The sequence below is a fragment of the Dermacentor andersoni genome, chromosome 4, assembly GCF_023375885.2.
Source record: "Dermacentor andersoni chromosome 4, qqDerAnde1_hic_scaffold, whole genome shotgun sequence".
NCBI lineage: Eukaryota > Metazoa > Arthropoda > Arachnida > Ixodida > Ixodidae > Dermacentor > Dermacentor andersoni.
In genome coordinates this window covers 44525139-44538719 of record NC_092817.1, presented here as the reverse complement: position 1 = coordinate 44538719, position 13581 = coordinate 44525139, and the positions used below count along the sequence as shown (strand labels likewise).

At 43.5% G+C, this 13581-nt stretch overlaps 1 protein-coding gene across 2 annotated transcripts in view; it reads right to left on the bottom strand.

Moving 5' to 3' along the window:
* LOC126537027 (uncharacterized) overlaps nt 1-13581 on the bottom strand; it is an 85801-nt gene that overhangs the window by 57108 nt on the left and 15112 nt on the right. The window contains exon 2 of one of the 2 annotated variants that reach the window (XM_050184140.3): nt 5982-6089. In XM_050184140.3, coding sequence (XP_050040097.1) covers nt 5982-6089 — 108 coding nt within the window. The remainder of the gene's footprint in view (nt 1-5981; nt 6090-13581) is intronic. The other variant, XM_050184141.3, reaches the window with a different exon arrangement.

Below are 13581 nucleotides of genomic sequence, written 5' to 3'. Positions count from 1 at the left end.
TGATTGATTGATTGATTGATTGATTGATTGATTGATTGATTGATTGATTGATTGATTGATTGCAAAGCAGCGTCAGACTTCAGTCGTTAGATAGGTTTTGTGAATGTGTTTAGGTGGAACCCAGTAGGCCTACGAGCTGAAACGTGAATGCCTGCCAATCTAGCTACAACTTCCTACAACTTTGCTGCTATCAAAAATTATGCCTTTCCCAAGATTCAGAGTCCCAAAATTTTGTAAGATTATTAGTTTGAAGGCGACAGCGAACGGGTTACGTACTGGGTCTTCGGCACACCGTACGGAGTAAGAATGCTATTCTCAGGTTCATCAGCGTGCACAAGGAGTGAACGTTAAACTTGTGGTCTCGGCGCTTCCGGTAAATGTCTGAAACCGAGTTGCCGGTGAAGTCATCAACGGAGTGAGGTCTTATTTGATACTGTTATCAAATACTTTATCTTAAGTGGCACTGTATCGAGGCAGCGTGTTTGGCGATACCGGTAACAAGATTTCTGTGGTAATAAGTCAAAAACCATGCTTTGTCATGCTGATTCTGCTAGACGTGGCGGAAACACGTGTTTATGTGAGTGTTACTACGCTTGAGATGCAAGAGAACGCACTCTTCAAGATGAGTTGTCAAATGCCCACACCTATGATTCATGGTTGGAGGCACCTCCCGCTTTTTCTCATCTCTACGTCACAAAAACATGAGCTTTCCCGCGAACGCTACATCTTGTTCTAGATTTTTAGAGTATATATAGTCTGTGTTCTTGAGACATGATAGTCGCAATCTGACCAGAAAGATCACACTGAGTGCAGTGTAAGTTCGCAACGGTGTTCATACACTTTATATGCGACGCAAGTTTCGATACAGTGCTGTGGTATTTGTGCCGTTAAAGTAGATTAAACTTAGAGGCACTTTTCCCAAAGATGAAGACAAAGTACTGAGCGTCTCGAGCATATTTCGGCATTAGTGCGTTAGCTCGGCTAAGGTTGCTTAAACCGAAAATTCAACCATCGCCGCAAACATTGCCTGTCACTTATACAGTGACAGATTGTGCTCAATCGAATTCGGTGCGAAAGCGGCGTAGTGCTGTTCCTTAAATATCTACGTATATCGCAATAATCGCCTTCTCGGAACCTAATGTCGACGTAACTTCCGCAAGGAATGCCAGGAGCACGCATACGGCAGGATAATTTTTTTTCTGACTCAACTTACCAAAAGCGCAAGCAGAAGAATCAAATTCTCCTAACATTATTTCGTGCCATAAGAAAGACTCGTGTACCACGCGCTATCAAGAGCTCGGTATCCGCCAGCATGAAGTGCGATAGAGAGCACGAGGTTACTTTCTCAGTCCACCATCTTGAAAAAAGTATTTCTTGCGCTCGAGTACGGTCTCTGTTAAGAAGAAAAATACGAGACCCGCGGTCCACGGAGGCGTGACCGTCACGCTACGAACACGGTCTGTGCTGAAGCGCGCCCATTGTCCAAGCACCCCGCTGGTGAATCTGCGACTGTTATTGTCTTTGCACTGAGGCATTCGCGGATCCGAGGCGCTTTCGCAATTTCTAAAGGCCTCGTAGGAATTGTTATAAACGGTGGCATTCGTTTTATTCTTGTCAGTCGGACTCTTTGTTTAAAGGGAGCACAAGGCGGAATAATATGAATGATGCTGTGGCTTGAGATGTGTGTTGCGTATGTACGTTGTTGTATGCTTTCGTGTACGTGTGTTGCGTGTGCATGCGTGCGTGTTTGTTTGTGTCTGTTCAAGTAAACATAACGCGGTAGAAGAGAATGAAAGCGTGCCAGAGTAGCAGAATTAAAAGCACTGCCACTGTGAATAAACATTTCATACCTTTACAAAAGATTCTGCCAGGGAAAGGCGCTTCATACATTTAACTGACTTGCGTAGATAACTGTACGAAGAGCATAAGTATCTGTTTATAGGAGGTTTAGAGAGTTCTTCCTGAATGTACTATGACTAACGATGTGAAACCTATGCCACTCTTGGAACGGCAGAGTGTTTAAACTTTGCTCTATCACCGAAACGTCCCTTGTTATTTCTAGACTTCTTTCAAATAGCTGCGGTAAATATAATTTAAACACACACTTGGGCTTTTAGGGCTGATAAATCTTGCTGTTGCACTGGACATACGTGGCTAGAGCTGTGCAAAGACAGCATTCTCTAAAGTCATCTCCTTCTTCTTTTCCAACTACCACGCCGGTATAAGAAAAAAAGAAGATCCACACATACGCAATCGTTTGACAATGCCAGAAATCGGGGTGTCAAAAAAAAAAAAAAAAGGAGGGAAAGGATGCTCGGGGGTAAAAAATAACAGGGTTTCGCACCTTGTAGGTTTTAAGCTCCTTAAAGAGAAGGGGGTGTTATGGAATGATAATTAACACAACACATTCGCAAAGACTTCACGTACTAGTTGACTAATAGGAATGGTCAGTGCTGGGCAGCCGAGGAAGCTCAGCCTACTGTCTCGTCTATGTCCCCTTCTGCAGGTATCCACATCGGCAGCGTCTGACTTCTGTTTTTCGAGAGTACGTGTCGGAAAATATTTACCGCAACTGTCTCAGAAGAAGCCTAAACTAATAAAAAGTTATCATAAAGTTCACTGCAATGTTAACAATCTACGCATACGTTAAACACAATGAATACCATTAATGCACCTTTCTTATTGAATTTCCGCTGCGCAATTTGACCTTTCAAAAAAGCATTCTGGATCTCTGACACCGGTATTGACGTCCATTTACGTAGCGACACCTACTGCATAGCAAAGAGGTAAGTGATAACAACATCAAACGAAACAGTTTACAATTTCTCTCGTTTACAACGAATTGCAGATTTTTTCCCTTCCGAATGCCGTTTGCTCAGTTCGAAAATAGCTATAGCAAGCTGCAAGGACTATTAGACAGCAAGGATTAAAAAAGAGATACCTCATGCATTTCCGTACCACCGAATTTGCTTCTATCGCATTAGAAATTGCACAAAAATTTCCATTAGTGCTCCGATACAACGTAGCTCGGGGTCAGTAAACTTCCACATCAACGGAACAGAGCTAGCAAATACGACGGTAGGCAGCTGAGAGAAAAAGGGAAGCTGGACGTAAAGAAAATTTGCCTTTCCTGTCGACTCTAATAACAGTCTTCTCCGCTATCGCCATGGGAACACTCCGTGCAACAGCTTCTCGCTCGCGCACCTTCTCCTGCGCCCGAATATGGAGGGACGAAATCTTCTTCGCCCGCGCTAATTGCGCTAATCACATGAGGATCTCACCTACATTCCGCTAACCAAAAAAGATGGTGTCCATTCCAAATACTATCTCTCCCCCTCGGCAGAGACGGTCCGCTGTACACTAGCCTAATCGAATCAGCAACGCCGTGCCGTCTGTGTGTCGCATTGTCATAACGACCACACCGCGTCGGGCTGTAGCTTTTGCTCTGTATCTCACTGCGGCACGCTCAGGTAACGAAGATGTGGCGCCGTGTGGACCGCGGCGGGCGGTGATCATTGCGGCGTGTCCGCTCCTTTCTCGGTGCTGCGATATTCTGGCGGCATCGTCCAGGAGAAACACGACCTACTTAAGCTACGCTGTGTCATTGTTATGGTGCGGTGTGCATTATTTCTGTGTTCTCGAAAAAGAAATAGACCTCCTTCTTAACATGCATCCGTAACGTGGAAGAGAGAAAATTTGATTATATTTGGAGAGGTGATCCTAGCAATAGGTTTGTCGTACTACCGCACGGGAAGTTGTAAGGGACGAAAGAAAAGGAAAAAAATACAAAAGGCATAACACACACACACACACACACACACACACACACACACACACACACACACACACACACACACACACACACACACACACACACACACACACACACACACACACACACACACGTGCGCACTAACACATACACGCGGGCAAAATGCGTTAACACCGAAGTTAGTTACAGAATCCCCTTAAGGCATGTATTCCACGAGAATGCTATAAGCGCTTTAGTGTGGGTGCATGGAAAAACATGGAAGAACATGAAAGAAGTGACTAACAGTAATATGGCCAGCGAGTTTCTAAGGAAATTAGACTGAGCGACTATGGATGCACTGAAGGATAAACTGGTGCAACTTATGTGTTCCATAGGAAGGTACTAAAAAAAGCTCTTCAATTTTCATGAATGCAGCTCCAATTATACGTAAATACTGTATGGTAAGCACAAAGTTCAAGGCAAGAAATGGGGCCAGTGTATCTAACTGTGAACGCATACTCGGATCGTTTTGCAGGAGGACATCGCACAGACACCAAAGGCAAAATTACTTGCGGGAAAAAAGCATGATTACTAAAGTAGTTCTTTATGATTACACCCTTTGGGTTATTTATCTGAATACATTGCCGGTTCCACCAACGACTGTCGCAGGAAGGGCACTAATTAAACAACATGGCACAATGCAGCCATTATGTGTGCAACACAATAAGCAATCAAGCCGTGCACAGAGCAGAGATAGCAATACCCTGTCAATAAGTTAAGATAACAAGCAAAAGTAGGATAAGGATTTGAAATTCACGTGTATGAGAAATAACGGCAAAGCAAAAAAAAAGAACACTACATGTGCAGTAATTTGAGGGAATAGGCAATTATTATAATGGATGAAATAGATTAGACAATGATTCGTGACGGCGACGCAGGTAAGTATTAACATTGAAGTAGGCGGCAAGCTGTGCCACTGTTTATTTCAAGCAGGAAAAAAATAAAGGTTTCACCATAAGGAAGATAAAATGAATAATTCCACATTTTAATACCTGATATTTATTAGATTCTGGCGCTCCGCTAGATCAGTTTATACTTGTAGAACACTGCTTATCTCTTGCTGAACAATATTATTATCTCTACTTTCATTCATTTGTAAGGAAAAAGTTGAAGAATTGTGGGAAAATTATGAATACCACGACATATTTATTTTTTTCTCTCCGAAACAGTAGCGCGTACACGTCGGCGCAACGTCATGTACGTGAAAATATATTTCCTTATCTTCGGGGGTTGTGCTGACGCAAAAAGGAAAAGAAAATGAAAGAAGTTTTCAAAAGCAACTCACTACAGGTTTGCTCTTCGGTTCATTATTCTAGAAGGCAACGTAGTCGCGTACAGTGACGAGAAGTCAACTAGAACAACGTATATGCTGTCGCCAAATCCATGACTTCACAGCGAGCTACTGCAAAAACTTTCGGGTGGCTTTTCCACCCGTCTTTCGGTCTTGCCTCTTTCCTGGACTACTAAGTGCGCACCAGCTCACAGTAAAGGTGGCCGTGTCAAGTGGAATTAGAGAAGCGCAATTTACAATTAAAGCGTAACTTAACATTACACTCTTAGCGTTTCTTCAAACGCGGTGATCCCCAACCGGTAATCGCTCTTTAGAAGCGGTGGCAACTGGAAAATGGAGGTAGCGCAAGAGAGATAACCACCAAAGTAGACAATCGCAACAGACAGTCCTCCCGGTGGAAAAGTTGCGAAGCGATGTTGAGAAGCAACGAGACAGGAAAGAGCGTCATTCGCAACTAACCTTATTAAAAGTACACAGGTACAGTCTTTAACGCAGGTGCACAAACAGGTACGCTTTTTGTTACCCTGCGCAGCAACGAATATAATTTCCTCTCGTATTTGGTGGAATGAGCGTCCATTTTGGCAATTTCATTCTTCTTCGCTTCCTGGTGTGTTTTCGGTGCGCAAATCTGTTTGCGCACGCTGGCACATTTCCAAAAAAGTGCACCTGTATGCTCTGAATAATAAGGTTAGTTGCGAGTGACACTCTTTCCTGACCTAACTGGTCGTTTCCTCTCATGGTTTCGCGTCCTTTCCACCTAAGTATGAAACAACTAGCCCAGCAAAAAGTGCTGTCCGAGCTGCACCCCTAGGCGTTACCCCTCTGGCAAGTAATCCAGTAGTCAGTTATGCCGAATATTTTTTTTAGAAGAACACTCACTTTGTCCGAACCAGGATACTTGTCTCGCCGCCGCAGCCGCCGCCGCACTCCGTTCGCGGTCGGGACTCCACTCCGGCAACCGCTCAGCCCGCGCCCATGCGTCAGCTTCTGGAACAAAACGTGGGGCGTCTTTACGAATGGCGGAAGAAATCACAGGTTGATAGAATAACAAAAGTAAAGACATCGCGCGAACACTTCTACGAGATCTTAAAACGAAGGAATATCTTCAGTTACATTCAATGGCCGAGTATTTTTGCAAGCGTCGGAACGTGGTCTTTAAGACCGTCTCACCCGTTTCACTGTCAATATTGCTGAACAGTGTGAGCACTTACAGGCCAGGACGCTGTATTACGGCAGGGTCGCTTTCAGTTAATGAGCTGTGAGGGTGGCGCAAAGGTTTGTGATTTAATTGTTTCTTGGTAGGATAACATGGGCCCGAAGTTCCTTTTATTTTTTCTTTCGTCTGTCTCAACGTCGCTCCTGTCTTCAGACTCCAGTTCGCACGATGTGCGAGTTCTTACTGTATTTGCAGCAAATGACTTAGCTCCCATAGTTCTTCACAGGAAAAACAGAAAAATAAAAGTAAAAAGGGTGCCAGGCAAGGAGACAGTCTTCCCAAGGGTAATTAATGAATTCTTTTAAAATGTACTTAACATTACTGATAGAGAATGTCTAAGGGTAAGTAGCAACGCGCAATCATCGCAGCAAACTTCGGTTTGCAGATGACGTTGTCTCTTTTTTATATTCTAGATGTAGAAACATGAAAAGGAAGGCTACGTTAGAGCTGGCTATCCCAAAATCCCAAATTCTTTACGAAAGGAAGAATAAAAAAATGAAAAGCAAGAAGAAAATATCAACAATTACTATGAGCCCACGCACTCAAGCTGATGCTATGGGCACCGGCACCGAAAGCACAGTTCAGTAATTATGTGACCATCACCCACCACACAGGAGTGCAAAAATTCACTAAAGTGATTTCATGTACTTATGTATGAAGACAACACGGCCGCGATATCACCCCATTAAAACATAAGCACAGTGTAGAGAAAACACGTAAAGTCACTCATAGGCATTCCATAAGATTATCGTCCACTAAAAATTCACGAAGAACGCTCAATGTTCAGCAACGCAGAAGAGATAGAGAGATAGAGCGAGAGAGAAGTTTTAATTATGTACTGAATATGTTAGCCTAGCTCTTTGTCTGACATGCAACTAATTAGGTAATTAGTGTTGGAGATCATATGCAACAAGTGATTGCGTACTTGAACCGTTTAGAAGTGTTCAGTAGCCTTGCGAAAGAATAGTAGTGCGTGTTTGGTAGTAAGCCTATAGAAGCAAGAGTGCGTTTACCTAAGCCCAACAGTCACAGCGAACCCGGATTATCAGAAGAAAATTTGGAGACAAATAAGAATGTGCTTATACACATATAGCGCTTCACACCATTGTGCATGTACGTTATATCCATCCCGTGAGATCGCAAATATAGTGCGATCTGAAGTTACGGAGAGCAGCGAATCGTTACCCTTGAAAAGTAAAGTATACAATCAGCGCATTTACACCGGTACTAAATTATGGCAAAGAAATAACCTAGAGCAAAGAAACTCAGGGAAGGAACAAAGGGACACGCAACGAGAGGTCAAGCGGAAAATCCTAGCAGTAATGTTAGCAGACAAGAAGATGTCAGTCTATACGTATTAGAGTGTAGCTGATATACTGAGTTGAGATTAATAGAAAGAAAGGGAGGGTGCAGAGGGGGGGGGGTGCATATTATGCAAAGTGACCAGAAGGTGAACGGTTAGCATAAGAAAATGGTTGCCGAAAAACGCAATCAAGGATGGCAGAGGATCAGATAGTACGATGAGATAAGGAAATTTGCAGGCATAAGATGCAATTAGCTGGCGAAAGAGAAATACAATTTATGACCAACCTGCAAACCCTTCGTCCTGCGGTGGACTTACCTGTAGATTGAGGACTTAACTGTAGATTGACAACTATAAATATAGCTGCGCAGGTTATAATGAAAATGAAATCAAATGAGGCCAACGAAAAGCAAAGGATAAGGGCATGCGTTTACAAAGGTTCTCGTTCGCAGCAACTGCTTGTCATTGGCGGGGCCTAACTGTTGTGCTTTTGGAAGATTCTTTAGAGCAATACATTCGTCCTCAGGTCGGGTAAAATCCACCCGTATGCGCCACGGTGACAAAGAAATTTTACTTGACACATTGTTTCTGCTTCAAATGGCTCTGTGCACAGGCAAATGGCTTTGTGCCTACACAGGCAAAGTTGTGTAAAATATAATTTCTAAAAATTATTTGGACACCTTATCACAGTGGGTCGCAAGATGGTTTGCTTGAGGTTTCTACGCGAACACGTTGGTGCCTATGAAACTCAAGTACTTCGAATTTCCTCAACAAAAGGTATCCCGATTCTATTGAACTTTCTGGCAAACCACCTAACCATTATGCATACTACTTTTACAGCGAAGCTGTCTATGGCTAGGATTCCAGGATTTGTTCGTGGCGTAGCGTCAACAGAAAAATATCATCATCTATGGCTCATAACCCCGTAAGGCAGAGGCTTCAAGCACTCAGCAAAATGACGAGAACAGTGCATACATTCTTTGGAATCACGCATACAAATACAGAACAGCATAAGTTTCAATAAAGAACAACCTCAAAAGAAGCATACGAAAAACATAATTGCCGATAAGGCGTTCCTGCGCCTACATGCAATGCAAAACACGTAGCGTTCCCGCATACGTCTCCCGGTAAATATTAGTGTTGCGCAAGCTTCCGCGGTGACGGCAGCTTGACTGTAGCACAAGAAGCAGGGAGGGACGTAACTACACTTTCGTACGTAAAAGAAGAACCCATTTAGCAGTTAATTTCTATTGTGACAGCCCTATATGGACGCCACGTATAGTGAGGGCTCCTGAAGGGCAGCGTGCATACGAGGTGAGGTGAATTTCTCTTCACTCTGGTCGACTCTTTGTAGGTGTACGAAGTCATAGCGCAAGCCAAGTCGCAGGCCGTCGAAACGTCTCAGGCTAATAATTAGGTAAAGTACATGTGAGCGTCGCCACATGAATAATTTCCACCTACGTCGCAATGGGTGATGGTACTAGTTGTCGTTTAGAGCTTCACTGTCCAACCACCTTCACAGTGGGGATTATAGACAATTTCATTGTTCTCGGTGTCTCATCTTACTTTTGGTTTTGCCAATCCGCGTCTGCGAAATTGTTAATTTACCTTCATCGCGAGGCAATTTGGCGATATTATGATATCATACCTAAATTTTTATCACCGGACGCACACGGGGAGTGTGTGTTTTATGAAGTGTAAGGTGAAGATATGATCCCCCTGGTAACGTCGCCTGTTGCACACACATAAGTGTACCGGAATTTTGAACAAAATGCATCACAGAAGTACCACAAAAACAGTTAGTCAGTAGGATCTCAAAGTTCTATACATGAGTCTAGGGACCCAAAAAATGGTGAACATGTATGCACATGCATAATATGTAAACGCATGTGCTTCGTATTGTCAGTTAGTGCTGTTAGCATTCGTAGGATACTTCATGCACTTTCCTGTATCTTTCTATGTCCGGATATAATCGTTTTCCTTTCACGCCGACTTTGGTCGCTCACGATGTGTTACTGGGTATGTGCAGCTCTCCAATGAACCTCCTTAACGCCATCTTGGGTCACTCGATTATGTGCCACAGCAGGGTATGTGCTGATCTTCGTAATAATCTCTATAACATATAACATATAAATCTCCAGCATATCACTAAAACTTGTATCTCTAGAACATATTAATCATGTCATCACTAATTACACATCCATAATAAGATAGATTTATATTTGTACTAACGTTTTCAATCAGCACCAAAGAATATAATGTGCCGCTAACAATATTTTTAACAGTACCGATAACATCCCCATCCACCACGAACGTAACAAGGGCAAATGAGACCCGGAGCGGAGGCGAAGTTCATCGAAGCGGGCAAAGGCGATCACGCTACACGCCGCAGTCAATCGGTGCTTTGCAGAATTTCGATGGCAGCATTGAGGACACATCCTCACCTGCCGTCGTTGCTTAGTGGCTTGGGCGTTGCGCTGCTTAGCCCGAGGTCGCGGGATGAAATTCCAGTCACGGAGGCCGCATTTCTATAGAGGCGAAATGCAAGAACACCCGTGTATTGTGCATTGAGTGCAGGGTAAAGAACCCCATTTATTCAACACTTATCTGCAGTCCCCCACTACGGCGTGCCTCATAATCAGATCGTAGTTTTCGCACCTCCTAATCCGGGCACACTCACTATCCTCTCCACAACGCTGAGGAGAGAGAGAGGTTTTTTTTCACCACACTACACGTCGCAACCAATCGGTGCTTTGCGGAATTTCGGCGACAGCACAATGCCACACTCTCCACACCTCCTCACCCGAGCACACTCACGATCCTGTCCAAAATACCGAGAGGAGAGGGAGAGTTCTTTTTTTACACATCTCAAAACCGTGGAGCACCACACCACTGTTCCTTCTGTAGAATACTTCCGAATATCAAAAATTACGCCTTCGACCGTTTAGTTTGTCATCTTGTAAAGCGTGCTTTGCCGCTCGCGTTGCCTTCTTGAGGCGAAACATACTACGCACTGCACAGGGTCAAAAGTAAGCGTACGAAGCTTTTAAATAAAAACGGCGGCAAATCTCCGTTTTTGAGGAAATACTTACTTTACTAGTTTTACTGACTCTTTCTTTATATACAGGTACGTACAAAAACGCTAGTCTTTTGTCTCTTGTAACTGTATTTTGCAACGCACAACGTCTATATGAGCAGAATCATACTTCACTAACCTCAAACATGATGAAGGTAATTAAAGAAAGAACGAAGATGTAACTCAGCAAGTAGAAGGGTGACCCAATGGAAAACCAAAAGAAAGAAGAACAACGAGAAAGAAAGAGAGCGGGGTAGACTTAAGAAACAAGAATGAATTACGTGAACGCTATCAGCAATTAACTGGTGCCATAGTACTTATCATATTCGTTTCTTTTTTTTTCTTGCAGCAGCAGCAATTATAGGGACACTCCAGGCGAATGTCCACCGTCGGCGTCGCCGTGATGTTACGCATAAAGTCTAAGTGCGATAAGATCCTATTGTGCCCCGCTGCACCATATGCAGTGGGTCCGAAGGAAAGCAAGAGGGGGTGAGGCGAGAAGGATGATGACTTGATGCGCGCCATTTTTCCGTTTGTTGAGTGTAATGCGCGAAAGGGAGAGAGGGGGGGAAGGCAGGCGACCGCGTGTCTCCCCCTCTAACTCGCCCGTTGCTGGTGGCTTCGCGTGCGCTGTGTTCTCACGTGCCTAGTGCTGGAGGTCACATAACCGTAAGTTTTGAAGACGCGTTGAAGCTAGAGGCAGCACGAAGCGTTCGCTAGCCGCTTCTGTCGCTCTTACTCACACCAGCGTTCTGACAGCGAGTGACTGCGGCCATAGAGTGAGATCTATCTATGTTCACCTGTGTAAGCGTTTGTTTGTTGCTAATTTGTTTACAGTAAGCGAATGTTTACTGCAACTTATACGGCGGATAAAACTACTAGCCTTATTTCGTATAGCTGTCTAATAATTTGCTATTGCAATCAATGCTTCGCCTTTGGGCCGAAACTGTGACTTTCGTTTCATTAAAATATCACTTTTGGTGAAAGTGAAAGGCTACATAATTTTTAATATTGGGAGAACGCGTGGACTTGGCTGTCTGATGACACTATTAAGAAATCGGTCACAAACAGAATAAAAAGAAACATATAACGCCGTTAGGTCAGACACACCCGTGGACTAAAAAACGTTCATCCAGGTGTCCTAGGTCCACTATGACTTCTAAATGTACATGGTTCCCACTTTCATTTATATATATTTTAGTATGGTGAAGGTAGTAAATATCACGTGAGGCTGTTATTCACCACATAACTCTGGCTTATGTACGCAACGAAGTGCATGAGATGTCTCTTAGTCCGCAATGCTTAATTTAAGAGACATCGAACAAACCACGACTACAGTCAAAGCTAACACGTCTCTCCTGCGTTTTTTATTTTTTGCCTGCTCGCTCTTTGTTTATAGCATATCCTTAGTAGCTTTAAGTTGAGAATGCGGCGGGTTATGCATAATGCGAGGGACATCTTTCTAGTAGAATTTTCCTTCTCTAAAGTTAGCCTAAGACTTCTCAGCTTGACACAGCACGGCGATGATTCATGGTGCCCCTGAGCGCCACGTGGTAATAATTATCGCCGTTTCAAGCCGTGTTCATTCATTTTACTAATGACCTTATATGTCAGTCTCAAATTTTTCCGTTTTTATCAATGCAAACCAGTGCACAGAGTATTGAACGTATTTTGCAAGCCGCAAGGCAGCAGTTTGCACAGTCAAAGTGAAGGACTATCCTAAAATAACAAAAGGACTAAGTGTGATATACGTCACCCTTTAGCGCAAGCTTACCATACATTTGCCTACACGAACGAAAGCAGAAACGTTTAAAAATTGTAAAGCAGAAATTGCAATGCAATGCTTCTTCGAAAACACTGGCATAAATGATGAATATTGGCTTCCACAGCACCGTGTGTTATTGCGAACGTCTAATTCCTGTGTCTGTGAGAAACATACATGCGCTACTCCGACATCCGCGTTCATTTTTTTCAAGTGCCACTTATTCCAGAAAACATGCGCTCTTCGTGCCGCTACAAGTTATTTTGTTTTATTTTGGTATTAACTAGTACAAGGATTGATATATTTTTCTTACATTGTTTCCAAGAAAGCGCAAAGAAGTAGCCATCGCCAAGCATACGACGAAGACCCATCTATTTATCTTCATTGACTTACTGAAGCAAAGCCAAATCATTCAACGAACCGCTCGTATTGACATGTTTACTGCATGAACATTGAGTGGTCAGAATAAACTACTGAGGAAGCGCTCTAGGTAATGTCTCGTGCGTTTGCTTCAGGTTGCTTTTCTTTTCAGGATCGCTCTTCGTTCAGACTATGGTGAACTTAACAAATTGAAACAACTGAAATCGTTACACGAACGCTTATGTTATCAACACGTACCAGTGTAGCACTATGGAAGGAAGCTCGCTGGTAATCGAGCCACGCCAGCAACTTCAGTTTGAGTTGAAATCTTTGGGAGTAATTTTTCCCTATCAGATTTCTACCTCAAGCATCACGTCAGTCATGTCTTTCTTCAAAGTAAAAGTACCAGAAATCTTAAAGTTATATGGGTTTGAGCATTACTCAACTATTTCCCCTGGAGATCAGGGCTCGTATTTATAAAACGCTCTTACGCTAAAAGCGTTCGTGCCAACCAGTAGTGATGTAGGACATATTATTAGCGAAGGCGATCAGCTAATGAAGAACAGCCGTTACGAACGAAACACTGTGTGAATTCAGCCCAAGGTGCCTGGTTCGCGCTGCGCATTGTCGAGTGCTGTCCGTATAACCTAGCGAATGTATATCGCTTTCAGGTGCACTGTGAGCAGGACTCTCGTGAAAATTTGTCATATCGCTTCATTTTTTTTTTTCAGAACATATGTCCTGCGCTCACGAAGGCGCTAC